General features: G+C 47.3%; 1 protein-coding gene across 1 annotated transcript in view; it reads right to left on the bottom strand.

The window, feature by feature from the left end:
* Positions 1-243: 243 nt before the first annotated feature.
* The window catches only part of LOC311232232 (bromodomain-containing protein 4-like), a gene marked incomplete at its 5' end in the record, with an annotated part of 60,604 nt that continues 37,815 nt past the window's right edge, over positions 244-23,032 (bottom strand). The window contains 13 exon segments of the mRNA XM_084318964.1: positions 244-330; positions 1,655-1,828; positions 3,369-3,442; positions 3,445-3,507; positions 4,747-4,804; positions 4,806-4,874; positions 5,652-5,752; positions 8,781-9,587; positions 11,464-11,844; positions 13,782-13,880; positions 17,177-17,434; positions 20,527-20,624; positions 22,070-22,386. Coding sequence (XP_084175090.1) covers positions 328-330; positions 1,655-1,828; positions 3,369-3,442; positions 3,445-3,507; positions 4,747-4,804; positions 4,806-4,874; positions 5,652-5,752; positions 8,781-9,587; positions 11,464-11,844; positions 13,782-13,880; positions 17,177-17,434; positions 20,527-20,624; positions 22,070-22,386 — 2,502 coding nt within the window. The 3' untranslated portion in view covers positions 244-327.

Genomic DNA, 23,032 nt, shown 5'->3' with positions numbered 1-23,032 from the left:
AATCAATCAATCAAACTGTGTGCGTACCGCCTCTCTCCTGCGTCTCTCCTGCTCGCGACGGCGCGCCATCTCCCTCTGCTGGTCGAGGGCGTTCTGTGCAGCCGCGGAGGCCGGGGGCGGGGCTTGGGCTTGGGGCTGGCCGGGTGACGGGGCCCTGCGGGGAGGGGGAGGGGGCGGGGGGGCGAGGTGGAAGGCGGGGGCGTGGGGGGTCGGCGGGGGGCGGGGGGCGGTTCCTGCTGGCGGGGGGCGCGGCGGGTGTCCTCTTGTGCTGCTGCTGCTGCTGCTGCTCGCCGAGGGGGGGGCTCCACGGCGTCATCGTCGTCACGGCTACTGTAGGGGGGGGGCAAAGATGTCAGTGTGCTCCTCAAGGTTTCTCCTGGTCTCTCACTCCATAGATATATATAGAACGCTAGATAGCTTGCCCGCGCTGCCGGCCAATGGAGAGCGACGTCACTGAACCGCCGCCATCTTGCCAGGGGCAGCCTTGAGTGAGAGTGAGTGAGCTGCACAGACAAAAATACTCATAACTCGCTGAAATATTGACGGATTTACAAACGGTTTGGTTTATTACAAGCATTATTAACGTGGCTATGATTCAAGCGGTTTGTAAAAAAAAAACATCTTTAAACATTTTTTTTTTATAAGTATGCAGTATCATAACTACATCTTTGATGTTTATAGCAAACCAACCCGTTTGTAAATCCGTCAATATTTCAGCGAGTTATGAGTATTTTTGTCTGTGCAGCTCACTCACTCTCACTCAAGGCTAACTGGAGCAAGATGGCGGCGGTTCAGTGACGCTGGTGACTCCGCCTTAAGCTATCTAGTGTTCTATAGATATCTATGTCTCACTCCCACTGTCTTCTCCTTTCTACCGTAGTCTCTCCTGCTATTCCTCTCTCTCTCCCGTCTTCTCCTTTCTACCGTAGTCTCTCCTGCTATTCCTCTCTCTCTCCCGTCTTCTCTTTTCTACCGTAGTCTCTCCTGCTATTCCTCTCTCCTCCTTTCTAACATAGTTTCTCCTGCTATCTCTCTCTTCCAGTCATCCCATCTCATTCCTACAATAGCTTATCCCTCATCTACTACTTCCTGCTCTCTCTCTCGTCATCTTGTCTTCTCCTTCCTGCTATAGTCTCTCTCTCTCTCTCTCTCTCTCTCTCTCTCTCTCTCTCTCTCTCCTGTCATCCCGTCTCCTCCTTCCTGCTATAGTTTCTCTCTCTCTCTCATCCTGTCATCCCGTCTCCTCCTTCCTGCTATAGTTTCTCTCTCTCTCTCTCTCATCCCGGTCTCATTCCTTCCCTGCTATAGTTTCTCTCTCTCTCTCTTCATCCTGTCATCCCGTCTCCTCCTTCCTGCTATAGTTTCTCTCTCTCTCTCTCTCATCCCGTCTCCTCCTTCATGCTATAGTTTCTCCTGGTCTCTCTCTCTCCTGTCATCCCGTCTCCTCCTTCCTGCTAGTTTATCCTTCTCTCTCTCTCTCTCTCTCTCTCTCATGCCGTCTCCTCCTCCCTACCGTAGTTTCTCCTGCTCTCTCTCTCTCTCATCCTGTCATCCCGTCTCCTCCTTCCTGCTATAGTCTCTCTCTCTCTCTCTCTCTCTCTCCCCCCCCCCCCCCCCTCTCTCTCTCTCTCTCATGCCGTCTCCTCCTCCCTACCGTAGTTTCTCCTGCTCCCTCCGGGGCCTGTTCCGCCTGCGCCTTCAGCTGTCGCTCTCTCACTCGTCGGAACTGTTCGAAGCTCTCACTGGAGGAGCGGACTGAGGAGGCTGGCGTGGACTGAGACCTCTGGGCCAGGCTGGCCCAAGAACCCATGTTCTTATACTTCACGTCCTGGAGGAGGAGAGGAGAGGGGAGGAGGGGGAAGAGGAGGAGAGGGGAGGAGGAGGAGAGGAGAGGGGAGGATGGGGAGGGGAGGAGAGGAGGAGAGGGGGAGGAGGGGAGAGGGGAGGGGAGGAGAGGAGGAGAGGGGAGGAGAGGAGGGGAGGAGAGGGGAGGAGGGGAGAGGAGGAGGGGAGAGGAGAGGGGAGGAGAGGAGGGGAGGGAGGAGGGAGAGGAGGAGAGGAGGGGAGGAGGGGAGAGAGGAGGAGAGGGGAGGAGAGGAGAGGGGGAGGAGAGGAGAGGAGGAGAGGGGAGGAGGGGAGAGGGGAGAAGGGGAGAGGAGAGAGGAGGAGGAGAGGAGGAGGGGAGGGGAGAAGGGGAGAGGAGAGGAGGAGAGGGGAGGAGAGGAGAGGAGGAGGAGAGGACGGGAGAGGGGGAGAGGGGAGAGAGGAGGGGGAGAGGAGAGGAGGAGAGGGGAGGAGGGGAGAGGGGAGGGGAGGAGAGGAGGGGAGGAGGAGAGGGGAGGGGAGGAGAGGAGAGGAGAGGAGGGGAGGAGAGGAGAGGAGAGGAGGAGAGGGGAGGAGAGAGGGGAGGGGAGAAGGGGAGAGGAGAGGAGGAGAGGGGAGGAGAGGAGAGGAGAGGAGGAGGAGAGGAGGAGGAGAGGAGAGGAGAGGAGAGGAGAGGAGGGGAGAGGGGGAGAGGAGGGGAGGGGAGGAGGAGGAGGAGGGGAGAGGAGAGAGGGGAGGAGGAGAGGAGAGAGGGGAGGAGGAGAGAGGGGAGGGGAGGAGAGAGGAGAGGAGAGAGGGGAGGAGGAGAGAGGGGAGGAGGAGAGGAGAGAGGGGAGAGGAGGGGAGGAGAGGAGAGAGAGGAGAGAGGAGAGGGGAGGAGAGGAGAGAGGGGAGGAGAGAGGGGAGGGGAGGAGGGGAGAGGGGGAGAGGAGGGGAGGAGGAGGGGAGAGGAGAGAGGGGAGGAGGAGAGGAGAGAGGGGAGGGGAGGAGAGGAGAGAGGGGAGGAGGAGAGGAGAGGAGAGAGGGGAGGAGAGGAGAGAGGGGAGGAGAGAGGGGAGGGGAGGAGGAGAGAGAGGAGAGGAGAGGGGAGGAGAGGAGAGGAGGAGAGAGGAGAGGGGAGGAGAGGAGAGGAGAGGAGGATAGAGGAGAGGGGAGGAGAGGAGAGAGGGGAGGAGAGAGGGGAGGGGAGGAGGAGAGAGAGGAGAGGAGAGGGGAGGAGAGGGAGGAGAGGGGGGAGGAAATGAGAGCTTAAAATACTGACAATGTTACATGTATTGGCAAGTCTTTCAGGCAAAGATAGATAATAATAGGCATGTTCTATTAGAACAAAAACATGGAACTTTATCTTTATCCGCCACAGGGTCCTGCATTTATTTTTATTATTGTAAAGAATTTCATCCGTGTTGTTTACTTTCGCCAACGACGACATATTGGTAAACGGCTGACACCGGTTGGTGCATCTGTCCAGCCCTGACCGTTTGAAATCAATCTAGAAGACACGTGGCCCCGCCCCCCTCCGCCCTCACACGCCTCACACTCCTCACCTGTGTCTTCTTAGCGGCGGTGGGCGTCTTCGGCTCCTGCTTCACTTTGATTTCTGGTTGGGAGGAGGGGGGCGGGGCCCGGGGAGTCTGGGAGGCGGGGAACCGGGGCGAGAGCCATCCAATGGCTTCAGATCTGATCCTGTGGGAGGCACGTGATTGGTTAGTACGTTCTACACAGTACGTACACAGGGCGTGGTCCGTCGACACAGCAGCACTACGCGCCAACGGTTGGAGGAGAATGCAGTCAAATGAGGAAAAAAAGGATAATAATAAAAAGATTTACATTAACACTATAGGGACCAGCCACGAGTTAACTCGTGTTTCGGTGCCATGCGTTGTGGACCAGAGCCACGAGTTAACTCGTGGCAAGTTGTTATTGTTTTATTCCATATTAATAACGCTATTAACGTCCGCGATCGACTTGCAGGACCTACCCGCATATTTGATTTTCGAAACATGCAATACCGGCCAGATCCGCTTAGGGGCGCCATCGCTCCACTGCAGTATCATTGAGGGCGATTGAAAAGCGTTTCATATGAGCCTCGATCCCAAACGAAGACCCTCCATCTTTGATCCCGTTACCGAACGCAGATTTCAGCCTGGAATAATGGGATTTATGATCAACCAATGGACATATCGATCTACCAGATTCCGATGACTAATGACGAAATGCTGCCGGCGATCACATGGGCTGACGGTAGGATACTATTCCCCCAAATTACAGCTGGATTGGACATTGTTTTAAAACGCAACGTGATCGATCAGTGAAAATGGCTAATTGAGCGCACACTGTATTGCTAATCAATAATAGTAATCGGCGTCGCCCGCCGCCCCCATTTCATCCATAGATGCTCTCTAATAGTCCGGATGCTACGCAGTTTGTTTTATTTCATTCGTATATATACAGCAGAAATGGCGTTTGATATAACGTGACTAGCCTTTAGCCTATTATCTAGCTCCCCAGAAAAAAGACTAGGCGAAAACTGCGATAAACCTTATATTCATTTCACGGCGCTATAAAATGACAACCAACCGATGGATTTTTATTTTCTTTAAGCCATTATGAAGGCACGGTTTATGCACTCAAGTGACAATGAGAATGGACAGATAGCAATACTATAAAGTATATATATATAGCTGTTAGAAAGTACATCGGTTTGTTGACAACGCTCTGTCCTCTGGCCTATAAATCGGCGCGGGACGCTGGTCGTCAATGTGTTAATAATAAATCAAAGCTCCATAATAGAGGGTAATATTATGCAATATAAAACACTGATAAAAAGAGGTAGAAACAATATATTTATACGTATACTGCTGTGTTTAACATAACAAGTACAGTACTGTACATACTAAAAAAACTAAACGTCTCAGTACTCACTGTGAGGCTGCTTGTCAAGGGGTTTGTGCGAGTCCTGTCTCAGGGCAGGGCTGAAGGGGGGAGGGAGGCAACACTGGGGAGTGGGAAGACTTCTCATCCTTAACCGTCACCAGACTGGACCTCTGCTCCTACACACACACACACACACACACACAGACACGCACAGACACACACACACTTAGGCTGTGATGCAAGACTAGAATTTTAATTGGCCTGTAAATATAAATCTTCACGGTCATCTTGGGACAGTAGGGGGTTGTGTGACGACGTCATTATCTGTATCTGTTCAACCAACAACATGATCTGTATTCGGATAGAAGACCCGGAAGTGGGCATGGTTTATCCCAGATTTCTTTTTGCAACAATGATTGTACAATACAAAATGGGAACAGATGTAGTCAAATTAACAAATTAACATTAGATTAAAAGGAAGTCAATGTTAGATCCGGCATATGTATTTTGTAACCTAATATTGATTGGAAATGTCATTATCCATGCTTTCCCCAATTCATATTCAGGCTCATCCCTATTGGATAGTACTTTTTTATTACATTGACTGGGCAATTGTCAATGAATATTATGTTATGTAAGATGTCATGATTAAAGCATGACTTCATCCTTGCAGGCCCAGGCAGCATGACGTCATGATTAAAGTATGACATCATCCTTGCAGGCCCAGGCAGCATGACGTCATGATTAAAGTATGACATCATCCTTGCAGGCCCAGGCAGCATGACATCATGATTAAAGTATGACATCATCCTTGCAGGCCCAGGCAGCATGACATCATGATTAAAGTATGACATCATCCTTGCAGGCCCATGCAGCATGACATCATGATTATGACTTCAGCCTTGCAGTCATAATCTGTCATAATCACACGTAGACACATGCAGACGACTCACAGGTTTCTTAGGCTGCGCAGGTGATTGTTGTCCCATTGGATGGAATTGAGGCATCTGGGGAGAGTGCATCATCAGGGAGGAGGGGCTCTCTCTCAGGGGACCTATCAGAACAAGACAACATCATCAGGGAGGAGGGGCTCTCTCTCAGGGGACCTATCAAAACAAGACAACGTCATCCTATTAACACTTTGAGTGCCAGCAGGTGGGCGCACGATTTATCGCTAGTTGAATGCCAGCCTTTTTAGACTGATTTTCAGATATTTCATGATTTTCCGCTGAGCTATTTCTATATTCTATATTATGGCTATGTGTCTAATACGCCCGTCGCTTGCAGTCAACGAAACGGATTGTTTTTTTCCATCGGTACATTTCCGTTTTATACCGGTTTGAAAAACTGACGTTTTTTTTGAAAATTTCCAGAAAGAAAAAAGATTCCGTGATAATAGCTCTTTACTGGAATACACAAAACACGTAGTCATTTTCCGGCTGATTTATGAATAGTTTTCAAATAAACGCTAGATTATCGATAGTATATGTGTACTTATGCACGCTAGAGAAGCGGGCTGAAAAATCGATTATCTATTTCCTGGTCAGCGCACACACACACACATAGGGGACACGTTGTGATCCGCTGTGAAAAAAACATCCGATTACCCCAAGACTGGTAACATAGATTCCTTACCTCACATCAGATGTTCTGCAAAAAGATTATTCCAATTCCTGATCGCCATTCCAAATATCGATCGCGTTTATTGATCCAACGTTAGGTACTCGAAACACATATTCCACGCTGTTCTGAGGGTCCACAATGAATCCGATCGGCTCGGGTTACATGCCTGAGAAGTAAAATGTGGATTCCGGAGTTTTTCTTTTCTCATGCATTTTCATTGAGTCCAATCCAATGGGTGCATTACCATCCGGGAGACGATAGGGGGCGGTATTTTCCCTGTTAGAGCTCATAGACAGTCCCAATGATAACGTGAGGCCAGAATGATGAAAAATGAATGGATATCGCTAATAAAAGCAATAAAGGTTAAATAACGAGATTTCTCGTCCCTGGCACTCAACGCATGGCATGAAATAACGAGATTTCTCGTGGCTGGCACTCAATGTGTTAAGAGATGTACCCATTATCAGGTCCAATAATGGGATATTTCAAATAATCTATTTGATTCATGGTGTATGTGCCGAGTGTGGAAGAGACACTGATTTGAACACATTCAGTGCCAGTCACGAGCAAAGTCGGGTTTTAATCGTTATTTATTTTATTAGCTATATCCATTAATCTTTCATCCATCCCATTGGGAATGGGTCCGAGCTCGCAAAAGGGCAAATACCGCCGCCTATGCCTTCCAGCCGGTATTGCACATCATTGAAATCCCTTCCCCTTGGGCTGTACGCTGATCTAACAAGTCCGGTCCAGGTTTTCCTTCCCGGGAAAGAGTAACTTTTATAACACATGGACTGGGGGGACTGGGGAGACTGGGAGCAGCGTGGATTATGCCTTTCGGACATATAACGTTGGATCAATAAACGTGATCAATATTTGGAATGGCGATCAGGAATTGGATTAATCTTTTCGCAGGACATCAGATGTGAGGTAAGGACTCTATGTTACGAATCTTTGGTTAATCCGATGTTTTCTTTCGCCACCATCGTAGCATGTGTGTGTGTTTCTGACGTTGGCTGCAGGCGAAGCACTGAGAAGCGATTTTCAGCCCCCGCTTCTGTTCGCGCATGACGACACACATAATACCGATAATGTAGCGTTATATTCAGAACGATTCATAAATCAAGCGACAAATGGCATGATTTCTAAGGAAATACATTGAAGCGCCGTTTGCTTGAGATTAGACAGAATGCTCTGGAAATATACTCTTATTCACCACGATATAAAACGGAAATGTATGTATGAAAAAACAATCTGTTTCGTGCATGTTGACTGGAAGCAACTCAATGACAATCGACGGGTGTATTAGACCCATAGCTATAATATAAGATATATTTTAACACTTTCAGTGCCACCAGGGGGGCGCACGACTTAGTGCTTGAATGCCACCATCGGCGCCAATGTTAACGTTAATATGGCCTAATCTTTGTTTTAAATTATGGCTATGTGTCTAATCTGCCCCGTCGCTTATCAAAGAATCATTTTCCAGTCAGTGTTGTCAAGGCAGATTGGTTTTTTATCGCTTCATTTCCGTTTGAGAGCATTTTGAAAAGCGCCCGTTTTCAGGTGAAAAACAGCCCATTCTGTGATAATCGCCTTTTACTGGAATATTCCAGAACGTTGATATTTGTCGGCCTATTTATGAATAGTTTTCAAATAAACGCTAGATGATCAATAGTATACGTGCACGCACGCACGTTCGAGGCGCGCGCTGATAATAGCCGCTTTCATTTCCTCGTGGATTTTACAGTGAAACCGATAGAGCACATATCAGAAAAAAAGCTTATATCTCCTCGAAAACGAGTCTGATTGTCCTAACACTGATAACATAGATTCCTTACCTGACATCAGATGGTATCCAAATGGTATATTCCAATTCCTGATCACCATTCGAAAAAATCGATAAGTGTATAGATCTAACGTGTATACAGTAGAACTCATGATCAGCGGGGCTCAGAGGATCCAGAATGAACTCTGGTAACCCCGGCTGCATCAGTGGACTGGAAAATGTGGACTGGAATATTTTTTTTCCCCCATCCATTTTCATCGAGTCCATTCCATTTACCATTTACCATCTGGGAGACGATAGGGGGCGCTTTTTACACATCTGATCGCCGGCGGCCCTTGGGTAGGCTAGGGTAGGCTCGCGTGATGCAATATGATTTCAGATCGCTTATAAAAAAAGAAAAAGAAAAAAAAAATCAGAGAAATCTAGTGAGTGGCTTTCAACGTAACTATCGTAAACCCGAGATTAGCCGTGAGTGGCAGTCAAAGTGTTAAGCACTCGCAAATGTCGCAGTCCCCCCATTGATTAAAGCGATGGCGCTCTAGCGCCCTCTGGTGCCCCGACCCGTGGCGCTGAATGAGTTAATATCCTTGAAGTGGAATCTGTATGTTGTTGCATCTACCCAGGCTGCATGGACATAAGGGAAAGGTTACTGCGTTGTTTTGTGTCGTACCTGTGTTGAAAGGTTCTGTTTTGACGCGTGGTGATGGCTGCTGCTGTTGTTGTTGTTGCTGCTGTTGTTGCTGTTGTTGTTGTTGCTGCTGAAGCTGCTGTTGTTGTTGTTGTTGTTGTTGTTGTTGCTGCTGCTGAAGCTGTTGCTGTTGTTGTTGCTGCTGCTGAAGCTGTTGCTGCTGCTGAAGCTGTTGTTGTTGTTGAAGCTGTTGTTGTTGTTGTTGTTGTTGTTGTTGTTGTATCTGCTGTAGTTTCTGCTGCAGGGACGCCGCCTTCTGCTGCTGCTGTGTGGCGTGCTGCTGCGCGTGTGTGAACGCCTGCTGCGTGTGCCCGGCCACGTGCCTCTGCGGGGGGGTGGGGGCGGGGGGCGTGGCCACTGCCTGCGCATGCATCGACTGCGTGCCGGCCTGCGCCGCCGGCGAGTGCGTATGCGCGCGGTGCGGCTGCGTGTGCGCGGGGGGGCGGGGCTGCTGGAGCGACTGCAGGTACATGTGGACCTGGCTGGCGGGCAGCGACGACGACGGGGGAGGAGGGGTCTCCGAGTTGGCGAGCGCCGGCTCCTCGTCGTCCTCCAGCAGGGCCTGGGGGGGCTGCGCCGAGAGGGGGCCCAGGATGCCGTGCGACGGGGGGGAGGGGACGCGGGGCCGCGGGGCGGGCTGGGGGATGGGCGGGGAGGGCTGGAGGGGGGCCGAGGGGGTCGGGGGAAGAGAGGGGAGGGCGGGGGCGGGAGGCTGGGAGGGTTTGGGCGGGAGCGGCGCCGCTCGGTGGCTCGGGCGAGACGGCTGCTGTGGAAGAGCGTTGTGAAGAGCTGCGGACACGAGGCGGGACACAAACAAGAGCCACGTGAGAGTTCTTCAAAACAAACAGCACCACGAGACAGTGTTGTGACCAACGCTTTGACTTCCATACCGATACCAGCCTGAGGATCACAATACCAGTGCTGCTGAAACAACACCACGGGGAAAACATTAGCAGCCAACATGAGTTTAGGTCGGATTATAATGTAAATATGTGCTGCTGCTAAATAATCCTTTTTAGTCACAGATGGGGTGAAATGCAAAGCCTGCGCGCTCTCACACACACACACACACACACACATACACACAGCTCCAGTCACGCATCCAATCAACTATTATTCTAAAAGTATCGATACTAATAGGGATGTCCGATATTATCGGCCGATATCGGCAACCCTTCTGCCCCCTTAGCAAGTATTTTGTGTTTTTTGCCTATATGTATTTGTGTTTCTGTGTACAACGATGGCTGTGTTGATTATTATGTCATGAAATTGGGTCAGATTGGTCATCTTTGATATATATTCAATGTATAAAAGGATCATCATTATAATACCTCTAAAAAAAAGTTATCCACCTTAGCCTGGCAAAACACCTAGCACTTTTTTTGCGTTCTCATTGACTCCCATGTTAAAACGCAGATTTTTTATCTGCACTCATTCATTCAATTGCCGCTGTAATTATCAAATACACGCTATTTTCGTAACACCGGGAGCCCCTGTTGCTCTCTCATGAGTCTGTTACCGTATTATGACACACGGTGGCGCAGTTGCACTATGGCTGGTGTAGGCAGTCAAATCACCGGTCTGTTGTGCTTCCATTGGTCCAGGCGGTGATGTGATCAGCTTGGAGCGGTGTGAGTGCTGTGGAGGGGGGGGGGCGCGCGCGGATAGAGAGAAGGACTTCCTTCTTCCTCACACACAGCGGCTGAGCTGTGTGGGGGTGGAGTCTGCCTCGCTCGGCTTTGCTCTCACAGAGAGAGGAGGAAATAGCGGAAGAGGGCTGGTCCTCAGCACACGGCGGTCTGCTCTTCAGAATTTACCGGGAGAAATGTTCACTGTACCCCCGCTGACATAATAGGCAATAATCGGTGCTTACTAACGTTATTAGTTAGGCTATTTCTGACCGAATTAGTCATTCATTTGTAAATATGAATACATATTCTTTTTCACACGGACTCTGTGCATGTTTTCGACACTGAACTCTGGCGTTGAAAACGTGTAGAAATGTGAACTAAATGCAGATGTCTGCGTTTTTTTTGTCATAAAAAGGGATTTAATATCAAACAAACGGGAATATAAGTGGTTAAGATTTGGAAATAGTTGTAATCGTTTACATATATATTGAGGTTAGGATGTTAGTTTTTTTAATATTAAAGATTAAGAATTATATGGCCTTGAACTTGATGCAAACATTTCATGCTTACGAATACAACTCTGCTAAGTTGTTAGGGGGGCATAAGGGTTTAAAATGTGATATCGGAAAATATCGGTATCGGTTTTCAAAAAAATAAAAATAAAAATAAAAAATGTACATTTCTATAACCTTTATTTACCCAGGCAAGCAAGTAAGAACAAATTCAGATTTTATTTATTGTCAAAAGTATGCATAATGTTGTGTTAATTCCACAACAAGAGATATATAATGTTAATTACCTGAAATGATTCAGTTTTTTGGGGGGTGAAACCCTGCATATATCGATATCGGTTGATATCAGTATCGGAAATTAAGAGTTGGACAATATCGGTATATCGGTATCGGTAAAAAAGCCAATATCGAGCATCCTTAATACTAATAAAATAACGGCTGGGTATCGCGATACTTTTCTAGTATCGCCCAAAGAGAGGAGCAGACACCCCCCCCCCCGGTTGAAAGAGGAGCAGTACGTACCTGGCGAGGGCGTGACGGGGTGCTTGTTGAGGAAGGGGTGCGTCTCGGCGGTGGGGGGCGCGGTGGGGTGCGTGTTGGCGCTGAGCAGGCCGGGGCCGGCGGGGGCAGTGGCGGTGGCGGAGAGGGCCGGGTTGGGCTCCGGCTGGGGGGCCATGAAGTGAGCCAGGGGGTCGAACCCGGAGCCCAACAGCTGAGAGGAGTCCATGGAGGGGGCGGGGACGGGGGCGGGGGCAGGGGCAGGGGCCGGAGGGTTGAGCGGAGGCTTGGACTGGACCACCTGGGGCTGTGGCTGAGGGGGAGCCGGGCCGACCCCCCCGCCGAGGGAGTGGCGGTGGGGTCTCTTGGTGGTCTTCTTCTTCTTCTGCAGCTTGGGGACCAGCCCTGAGAGAGAGAGAGAGAGAGAGAGAGAGAGAGAGAGAGAGAGGACAACGGGTTAGTTCTTCTTCTTCTGCAGCTTGGGGACCAGCCCTGAGAGAGAGAGGGGACAACGGGTTAGTTCTTCTTCTTCTTCTGCAGCTTGGGGACCAGCCCTGAGAGAGAGAGAGAGAGAGAGAGAGAGAGGACAACGGGTTAGTTCTTCTTCTTCTGCAGCTTGGGGACCAGCCCTGAGAGAGAGAGAGGACAACGGGTTAGTTCTTCTTCTTCTTCTGCAGCTTGGGGACCAGCCCTGAGAGAGAGAGAGAGAGAGAGAGAGAGAGAGAGAGGACAACGGGTTAGTTCTTCTTCTTCTTCTGCAGCTTGGGGACCAGCCCTGAGAGAGAGAGAGAGAGAGAGAGAGGACAACGGGTTAGTTCTTCTTCTTCTTCTGCAGCTTGGGGACCAGCCCTGAGAGAGAGAGAGAGAGAGAGAGAGAGAGAGAGAGAGAGAGAGAGAGAGAGAGAGAGAGAGAGAGAGGGGGGACAACGTGTTAGCGCTAGTCGTGCCGATTCAGCCCAGGACGCAACACCAGTTCAGTAACTTCACTTCCATGCTCTGTTCCGTCAGCATTAACACCAGCGCTCTCTTCATCTGCCAACAACGACAGACAGACAGACAGACAGACACGTTTCCTGTCCTGCTCCATGGAACCCTGGATAATAGTACCGTAATTCACATCGCAATACGGCTCCATAGAGTACAGAACTTGTACAGAACAGTAAGGTGTGCAGCATCACACGTTTCTCATTTACTCCGCTGTCCTCAACCCACCTTTCACCTCCTCCCTGTGTGTGTAGAGATAAACCCATCCCAGTCACGGCACCACTGTAACACGAGTCAGCCCAAAGGGCAACCGACTTAGGCTTACTAGTTCATTCATCCTTGTGGGGGAATTGATTCCTCCACATTTGACCCATCCTAACCCCTTAGGAGCAGTGGGCCCACGGACCGGACCAACTCCAGCTGTAAGGCCAGTGCAGTGCCTTGGTCAAGGTAGCTAACAGCGACAACAGTACTACTAACCACTGTGTCGCTATGAGGCAACAGTACTAACCACTGTGTCGCTGTGAGGCAGCAGTACTAACCACTGTGTCACTATGAGGCAGCAGTACTAACCACTGTGTCACTATGAGGCAGCAGTACTAACCACTGTGTCGCTGTGAGGCAGCAGTACTAACCACTGTGTCGCTGTGAGGCAGCAGTACTAACCACTGTGTCACTATGAGGCAGCAGTACTAACCACTGTGTCGCTGTGAGGCAGCAGTACTAACCACTGTGTCACTATGAGGCAGCAGTACTAACCACTGTGTCGCTGTGAGGCAGCAGTACTAACCACTGTGTCGCTGTGAGGCAGCAGTACTAACCACTGTGTCGCTATGAGGCAGCAGTACTAACCACTGTGTCGCTGTGAGGCAGCAGTACTAACCACTGTGTCACTATGAGGCAGCAGTACTAACCACTGTGTCGCTATGAGGCAGCAGTACTAACCACTGTGTCGCTGTGAGGCAGCAGTACTAACCACTGTGTCACTATGAGGCAGCAGTACTAACCACTGTGTCGCTATGAGGCAGCAGTACTAACCACTGTGTCGCTATGAGGCAGCAGTACTAACCACTGTGTCGCTATGAGGCAGCAGTACTAACCACTGTGTCGCTATGAGGCAGCAGTACTAACCACTGTGTCGCTATGAGGCAGCAGTACTAACCACTGTGTCACTATGAGGCAGCAGTACTAACCACTGTGTCGCTATGAGGCAGCAGTACTAACCACTGTGTCGCTGTGAGGCAGCAGTACTAACCACTGTGTCGCTGTGAGGCAGCAGTACTAACCACTGTGTCGCTGTGAGGCAGCAGTACTAACCACTGTGTAGTTAGCTACTCGGCGCTACATAGACACTTTACCTTTCTCAGAGTCTTCACTTTCATTAGAGGAGTCACTGCTTGCCGACGAAGAGCCCGTCTTCATCTTCATCACACTGGTCACCTCCAGAGCCTTCTCTGCTGCAACACAAGCAGACATACAGCGCAGAGGGGGGGGGGGGGGGGGTGAGTGACCCGGCGGGAAACCCCGTCGACGCAGCGAAGAGTCAAGAGGTTGGTGGTGGCGTATATATATTTACGACAAGCTGTCTTTTTAAGTTAATCTGCTTATGACGGTTATGATGAGCCATGTTCCTTTTAACGCCGCTTGTGTTTAGTTTATCTTAGCCCTCTGTTTTTTAATATGCCGCCCCCTTTTTTTTGTTGAAAAGTGCTTCATGATAAACGTCATAAAATGTTTGTAAACAATCAGTCGGGCAGATGAAAAAAAACAAATAAGAAATGGTCCCACTAATATCCACAACCAGCCAACATTTAAAAGTTTTGAATACAGTAATTGACCCGCCATCGCAAACCCCGCCCTCTTTTCTAGATCCTCCAATCACAACTGCTTTGGAGGAGGATCAAGAAAAGAGGGCGGTGTTTGATATAGATCCACTATCTCATACTGAATATTATCCTAATATAAAATCAACATGTCGATTTAATAAAGGCTAAGACTGTTTATAATGTTACTTTAGAGCGACGAGGGCCGTCAAAGCTGGCACAGGTTCACCGGATCCCAAAATACAGCACAGTGATAAATGAAGACACTGTTGAATAACAGCATAATAACAGCTCATCCCCGTCCCTTACAGGAGTTGCGTTTGTAGCTCGTCGTAGGGCTATTATGGCTGCTTCAAGCCCATCAGCCAATAGTCACAACACTGGGGAGTATCGTCTCTAAGGCACGCCATAACAACTATTGGATACAGTAAAGCACTGAACTAATTCTTTCTTTTGGGGGGGGGGGGGTTGTAATAAAGAATTCCCAAAACATTTAACAATATATAAACAAACGAACATGACCAATGACACAAATGTGGGCTCATGCAGCAGACGAGGTAATTTTTTTTTATAAATGTCCACATAAAATAACATTTTAGAACAGAGATGTAACTGGTAGCTCCATTTTTTCTTTCTTTTCCCCCCCACCGATGTTGACGACGCCGCTAACTAATCCGTTTGTTTGTATTCTAAAGGCTTGACCAGTCGGATTTTTAGAGCCCGTAGAATAAAAACAAGTCATGGCAAAGTGACGGGGAGGGTTGGGCACACGACAAAATCATTGCAACAACTGACCGATCCCAAGTGACCCTTTCTTGACCCTCAAATCCCACCTTGGCAACTGTTGCTACATCATGCCTTAGCTTGACCACAGTCCGTCTCTAACCATGTAGTCCATATGACTAGTCTCTAAAACTCTCTAACATGTAGTCTATATAGCTAGTAGTCTCTAACTGTATTTAACCATGTAGTCTATATAGCTAGTCTCTAACTGTATTTAACCATGTACTCTATATCTAGTCTCTAACTGTATTTAACCATGTAGTCTATGACTAATCTCTAACAGTCTCTAATCATGTAGTCTATATCAGTGGTTCCCAAAGTCGGGGTCGCGACCCAAATGTGGGCCGCGAGCAGCCACGGATGGGCCGCGAGATGATTAAAAAAAAATAAAAAAAAAATAAAAAGAAATTAAAAAAAAAACATTTTTTTAATTTTTTAATTTATTTATTTTTGTCAGGCCACTGAATTTAGAAGCAGGCCAGGACAGTGTTTCTAGTTGTATTCTAAAATTCTATTCTATTGTATTCTAAAATGTGACTATATGGTTTTATATTAACTTAATAAATAAACAAAAACGAAAAATCTACTTATTTCAACGAACATTTCAAACTAAATAGCAGATTATGCACATAAAACGCTGAAAACAACCGAAGCAACAATAGTATTTTAATGAGGCTATTATTATTATCATTATTATTTTGCAACAAGTTAGCCCTCTCATAAATAGCACATATAAATGAATAACTAACTTGAACTAACTTAATAGGATTGAAGTGATATTTGGCTTAAAAAATCGGTCGCCTGGCAAAAAAAAAAAAAAAAAAAAGCCAGACGATGTGCATTGGGCCGCGGCTCTCTGACGCCTTATTTTCTGGGCCCCGGCCTGAAAAGTTTGGGAACCCCTGGTCTATATAACTAGTCTCTAACTATGTAGTCTATATTATAACTCATCTCTAACCGTCTCTAATCATGTAGTCTATATGACTAGTTTTCTAACCAAAAAGGTTCTATATAAGTTGTTGCTAGACCATTTTTGGAGAAAATCCATAGACAAAATATTTTTAAGTCCAAAGATTGATTGTGCCGTGATATGTAGCCACAATCAATCTAGCTCTCCTGATGCGTGAACTCACCCAACACAGAGTGCGCGGACACTTGAAAATCTATTTGATCACTACCATTACATGTTTCCAGTGAGGTTTGACTGACAGTAACTCTACGCGTGGGCAGCGCTTGGGATCGGTCAATTTGTTCGGTCAATTAGCCAATAACCCCCCACATAAACTATTCTCACAAGGTTTTTTTCCCCCCATACAATATAGTGCAGTGCCACAGCTCATTGGCCAAGGTTGTCATTTTATAATAGCCACCTGCTATTTGATTACAATCACCTGTTTGTGACCAAGTACACTCGGTAGTACTAATTTGTATATTTTGTACCCAGTTTAACCACCTGTACATTGTATATTGCTGTTGCACTTTACTGCTACATTTGCACTCTGGTTGGATGCCAAACTTATTTTCGTTGTACTGTACTAACTGTACTATAATGATGACAATACATTTGAATCCAATCTAATCTAAAGATGTCCACGATGGAATACTCTGAATACTGAGTGAATCCCCCTACGTTCAGTCACAGCACAACCACCACCACCGCTAGACAAAACGTCACACTACCGAAACATTTTTAATAAGACTTAAATCTCCCTGCACTCTCGTGCGTCAATATAAATGTGCAAATAATTTTTTACTTGTCGAACGTGTACTTATTACAATTTTTATTTACTTATACTTAGTGGCACTTGTGTTATCGCACGTACCACAGTTTATTGTATATAAATACCTGCTTTTTTTTTTATTCTCTTTAATTGTTGCTTTTTTTGTATTCCTTTATGCTGTGGAACAAGCGGAGAGTAATAATTCCATTGTACTTGTCGCATATGGCAAATAAAATCGAATCTGAAAAGGTGTAAGCCCAGTGCTAGGAAATAGTACTCTTTGTCATGATTAAAAGACCCAAATAGGAGGAGTTTTAGTGCTGAAACCCGCATTGGAGCCGAAACAGTGACGGACGTGGAACCAAAACTGAAGATTTGCCCCCAACCACCACTGCTACACAGTAATTAGAGGAGACGCTGCTATACCTGCTGGCTTTTTCTTCTTCCTAAGGCTCGTGGAGACATATTTCTCCAGCTCCCTCAGTGTGGAGGGCTTCAGCGTCTCAAAGTCTATCTCAATCTCGTCAGGGTTGGAGTTCTTCAGCGAAGGCTCACGCGATTGGATAATGTGGACGACGCGGCCCAGCTTGTCGCCGGGCAATTTGTTGATGTCTAGGCTCAGCTGACGTTTCTCCTCGTACGACATTGGCTTACACCTCTCACTGGGCCCGCCTCCAAACACACCTGAAAAGCAGGGTGGGGAAATTAACACCAGCACCAACAAGCCAAACGCCGGTCAGTTTTGTCCGTATAGCTGGCAAAGTGTGCCTAACTCCACTAGACACTTTGCTACAGGCGGGTAAAACAACCAGACGTCCCTCTGTTCTCAAATTCAAGTTGGCAGGTAGAATAATGAAAGTGTCTGGTGAAGCTTTGAATCCTCCAGCCACTGTGACTGGTGGATGAACATTTTGGTTTGTGTGTCCTGCCCTGCTGGGAAGCAATACCCAACAGCAGGGGGCGGTACTGAGTTGGGGTTGTTCAAGCTCTCCTCCAGTGATCTCATCGTCCATTCAAATCTCTATGCTAGTTAGTTAGTTTAGTTAGTTTAGTTAGTTTAGTTAGTTTAGTTAGTTTAGTTAGTTAGTTAGTTAGTTAGTTAGTTAGTTAGTTAGTTCATGAACCTGGTAGATAGCTCAGGGCTTTTCTATCCAACACAAAAGCTTCTCTGAAAACACTGGTTATGTACCAAGTGACCCATCTCAAACCCTCCCGCCCTCTTTTTTCGTGATCCTCCAATCACAACAGTTGCTTCCCTCAGACAAGTTTGTAACAGTTGTGATTGGAGGATCACGAAAAAAGGAGGGCAGGAGGGTTTGAGATAGGTCAATTGGGTAATTCTCGTGAAACTTTAGTGGGATCGTCTCTGAAGTACATTTTTAAATCACTTCAATTATATATCTAATTTTATTTAATATTTTTTTAACATATAGGGATGTAAAGTCACCCTATATATTTTTTTTTGCCTACAGTACACACACACACACACAGTGTCTACAGGTATCAGCACACAGCAGGGTGTCTAGTGTCTGTCTACTAGGGGTGTAAAGGTACATGTATCCGTACCAAACCATTTCAGTACTGGACCTTAGGTTCAGTACGGCTGTGTACCGAACGAATACAACGGTATATTAACCACTAACGACCGCCCACCGGGGCTGTTTTTTCACAATCAAATATAATTATAATTATAATTTTTTATAGCCAGTCGATTATCGTTGACAGCCCTACAAGTACAATTAGTTACTGCACACTACATCACCCCTGAGTGGAACATGGAAAGCCAAACATTCCCCCACTGTACCGAAAACCCGTACCGAACCGTGACTTCAAAACCAAGGTACGTACCGTACCGTGGTTTTGGTGTACCGTTACACCCCTAATCATCAGCACACAGAACAGTGTCTACAGGTATCATCAACACGCATCACACATGCCATGTGTTTGCTCAAAATAAAGTACCAAACATTTGCACATGCAACAAAGAAAATAGGCCTTTACAATATTCAAAAGAAAATGGGGAAAAACTCAAAGAAAATAACAAACAACTTAGGTATTATATTTCTTTTGGAAGATGGATTTTTACAGCTAACGGCCACTAGGGGGACCCTCCTAAATCTATCCTAAAAACGAAAGCAAAAGCTGACGTTTTTTGCGAGTGGATCCTGACAGCGTGGAGGAGTGTCAAAACATCCACGGTCACCAACGGGTTCTGCTGCGTGATGAAGAGGAGGACGCCGCCACAGCTGAGGCCCTTCAGAGGGCTGTTCGATTCTGACAGTGACGAAGAGGAGTTTGTTGGTTTTGAGAATCTGGTCATTTAGACTCTATAGGCAGTCTGTTGTCATAATGAATCTGGTCAATTTCCTCTTGTAGGTTGAACTGATGATTGTCTCATCAGTTTTGTGAGGGAAGCACAATGCGAATCACCGGTTCAAGTGGCGGGTGCAATGACACTCGTCAACCAGCATGAATGAGATTTGAAATACAGGAAATGAACAGGAGAAAGGGCTAATGGGCGTGCTTACGAAACCAAGCCGCATTTCTCGTGGAGACGCTCTCCGATTGGCACTGACTGACGCTCTCCGATTGGCCACTGACGCGTTTGCCCAATCCGTGACGAGCTGTGTCTTTGCCCATTTCCACGCCAAACAGCCTGCAAACTACCTGGCGTTCTATCGCCATGCTCTAAGACAAACTCTAACCTTAACCAACTTCGAAAGAGTGCCTAAGCTTAACCGTCGAAAGAACTTGCCGTCACGCTCTAAGACAAACTCTAACCTTAACCAACTTCGAAGAGTGCCTAAGCTTAACCAGTGTAGAAACAGGCGTCGGCCAATCAGAGAGCGTCTCCGAGAAATGCGGCTTGGTTTCGTAATCACGCGGCTAACGGAAGCACAGCAGGAGAAAGTGTTAAGATGAGGTAGAAACCCAGAGCAAGCAGAGTGTGGGCAGGTTAGCTAACGAGCTAACTCCAAGCCATTCAGACCTACGATCAGGGCTTGACATTACCACTTTGAGTGCTAGCAGGGGGCGCCAGAAATAGCGCTCGAGTGCCAGCGCTGTAGTCAATGGGAGGGCGATCACATTTGCGAACGCATAAATTATATCTTAAATTATGGCTATGTGTCTAATACGCCCGTCGCTTATCACAATGACTTGTTTGCAGTCAACATTGTCGAAACGGATTATTTTTTATTATTATTTTTTTTAATCAGTTCATTTCCGTTTTATACCATTTTGAAAAACCGTCTAGCGTGCATAAGTACGGTTAACTGTAAGTAGTGTGGCAGTGAAAGGGGTAACCCTTTGTCGTGTGGCAGTGAAAGGGTTCACCTTCTGTATTGTCGCAGTAAAAGGGTTAACCATTTGGTAGTGTGGTAGTGAAAGGGTTAACTACAACTGGGTCCCGCTGCCCCTCAGAAGAGGACGTCTAAATGGTGAACATCTCTCGGCTCGACACAGTTTCTCGTCACTGTGGGCGGAGCCTCCGTCTGTCTCCTTAGTAGGAAAAGCTGGTCGTAGAATTTCCATTCACTTCTGCTCGTTCGAGGAACTGCCGCTGGATCTACTGCCTTACAAAGGTGTCATGTGACATCGATGACATCACTGGAGGGGGGGGGGGGGGGGAGGCTTTAATTGGTTGATTTTAGGAATCTTTATATATATATATATATTTTTTTTTTTTTTTTTTTTAACCTGCCAGACACTTTCATACTGACAAATATCGCATGGAATAAAAATGTGCCCACGTTGCCGTTTTGTCTCATACATACCTGTGTGGTCTTCTGCCTCCAGCGAGGCCGAGGGCACGAGGGCCGTGGGGCCGGAGGAGGGAGCGCCCGCCCGGCTGTTCTTCACCCCTTCTTTCTTACTGTGACGGAGGGACGAGAGAGAGAGAGATTAAAACCCAGGGAACCAGCAGAGAGCTCTTGTAAATTAAACTACGATTTTTTTTACCTGTATAAAAAAAGGTTTGAAATGAAGCACTCAAAACACTACAACTCTGTACATACATCCGATTAGCACTGCACTCGGTAGTACTCATTTGTATATTTTGCAACCCAGTTTAACCACCTGTACACATTGTATATTGCCCTCTTTTCGTTGTACTGTACCGTTGTGCTGTACGACGGCAATACACTTGAATCTAATCTAAATCATACAGCTTTGTATATGAAACAAGCCACAAGAACTGGGATAAAACAAGAAAGGAAATGTGCTCGTGATTTGTCTATTGAGATCTCGACAGATTTACAGACGTCTACGGAGTTAACATGACGAGAGACGACAGCTGGTTCTCGTCAAGCACTCCGATTGGCCCACGAGGTGCCTCATCACTTCACCTGTATTGGAACGCTTCGTTTACAATACAATACTTACTATAACATGCTCCTTCTCATGTTATATTGCTTAACCGTCTGTAGTGTGGTAGTGAAAGCGTTAACCTTCTGTAGTGTGGTAGTGAAAGGGTTAACCTTCTGTAGTGTGGTAGTGAAAGGGTTAACCTTCTGTAGTGTGGTAGTGAAAGCGTTAACCTTCTGTAGTGTGGTAGTGAAAACGTTAACCTTCTGTAGTGTGGTAGTGAAAGGGTTAACCTTCTGTAGTGTGGTAGTGAAAGGGTTAACCTTCTGTAGTGTGGTAGTGAAAACGTTAACCCTCTGTAGTGTGGTAGTGAAAGGGTTAACCTTCTGTAGTGTGGTAGTGAAAGGTTAACCTTCTGTAGTGTGGTAGTGAAAGGGTTACCCTTCTGTAGTGTGGTAGTGAAAGGTTAACCTTCTGTAGTGTGGTAGTGAAAGGGTTAACCTTCTGTAGTGTGGTAGTGAAAGGGTTAACCTTCTGTAGTGTGGTAGTGAAAGGGTTAACCTTCTGTAGTGGGGTAGTGAAAGGTTAACCTTCTGTAGTGTGGTAGTGAAATGTTAACCTTCTGTAGTGTGGTAGTGAAAGCGTTAACCTTCAGTAGTGTGGTAGTGAAAGGGTTAACCTTCTGTAGTGTGGTAGTGAAAGGGTTAACCTTCTGTAGTGTGGTAGTGAAAGGTTAACCTTCTGTAGTGCGGTAGTGAAAGCGTTAACCTTCTGTAGTGCGGTAGTGAAAGAGTTAACCTTCTGTAGTGTGGTAGTGAACGCGTTAACCTTCTGTAGTGTGGTAGTGAAAGGGTTAACCTTCTGTAGTGCGGTAGTGAAAGCGTTAACCTTCTGTAGTGCGGTAGTGAAAGGGTTAACCTTCTGTAGTGTGGTAGTGAAAGGGTTAACCTTCTGTAGTGTGGTAGTGAAAGGGTTAAATACAGGAAGTAATGGTAAAGCAGCGCCACACTCCACCTGGGTTTCTTCCTCTCCTTCTTGGCAGTGATTGGCTCCCTGCCGCTGCTCTTGCTCCTCTTGGAGCCCTGGAGGACGACGGGGGGCGGGGCCTCCACCGGCTCCTCCGCCGCTCCACTCCTCCTCTTGTGCTTTTCCTTCTTCTTCTCCTTCTCTCTCTCCTTCTCTTTCTCCTTCTCCCTCTCCCTCTCCCTCTCCTTCTCCCTCTCCCTCTCCTTCTCCTTCTCCTTCTCCTTCTTCTCCCGCTCCTTCTTCTTGCTGGGCTTGCTGGTCTGCGGTTGGGACAGTGCGGCCAGCTGCTCGTGAACGGCCTTGAGCTGCGGAGGTAGGGGGGGGGGGGGGGGGGGGGGGACAACAGCAGACACCGGGGCTTGAGGAGACAGGAGGACAGCGGTGCTTCCTGCCGTCCTGCTCCTCTGTTATTTACAGCTTCCTTCGGGTGGAGCAGAGAGGCACGCCTGTGTGTTTGTCACATTAAATTGTCCTCGCTCTCTTTCCTGTGGCCATCCTCCTCTAACAACCATTTCTCCGTCCTGACTGCCTTTTCTGTTCACTTAAGTTTCAGTGACTGGTCAAAAAAAAGATAATGGTGGTTCCACCTTTACCCTGTTCACTACCACACTGCAGAAGGTTAACCCTTTCACTACCACACTGCAGAAGGTTAACCCTTTCACTACCGCACTACAGACGGTTAACCATCTGTAGTGTGGTAGTGAAAGGGTTAACCGTATGTAGTGTGGTAGTGAAAGGGTTAACCATCTGTAGTGTCGCAGTGAAAGGGTTAACTCTTTTGTAGTGTGGTAGTGAAAGGGTTAAATACATTTTGTATTCAATTTAAAAAAGGAAAAAACTAGGGATGTCCGATATTATCGGCCTACTGATATTATCGGCCGATATTGGCATTAAAATGTAATATCGGAAATGATCGGTATCGGTTTTCAAAAGAATTAAAAAAAATTTTTA

This window comes from Notolepis coatsorum (assembly GCF_963971535.1).
Source record: "Notolepis coatsorum genome assembly, chromosome: 7".
NCBI lineage: Eukaryota > Metazoa > Chordata > Actinopteri > Aulopiformes > Paralepididae > Notolepis > Notolepis coatsorum.
The sequence above is the reverse complement of the archived record's forward strand: the minus strand, read 5'-3'. Positions and strand labels throughout refer to the sequence as shown.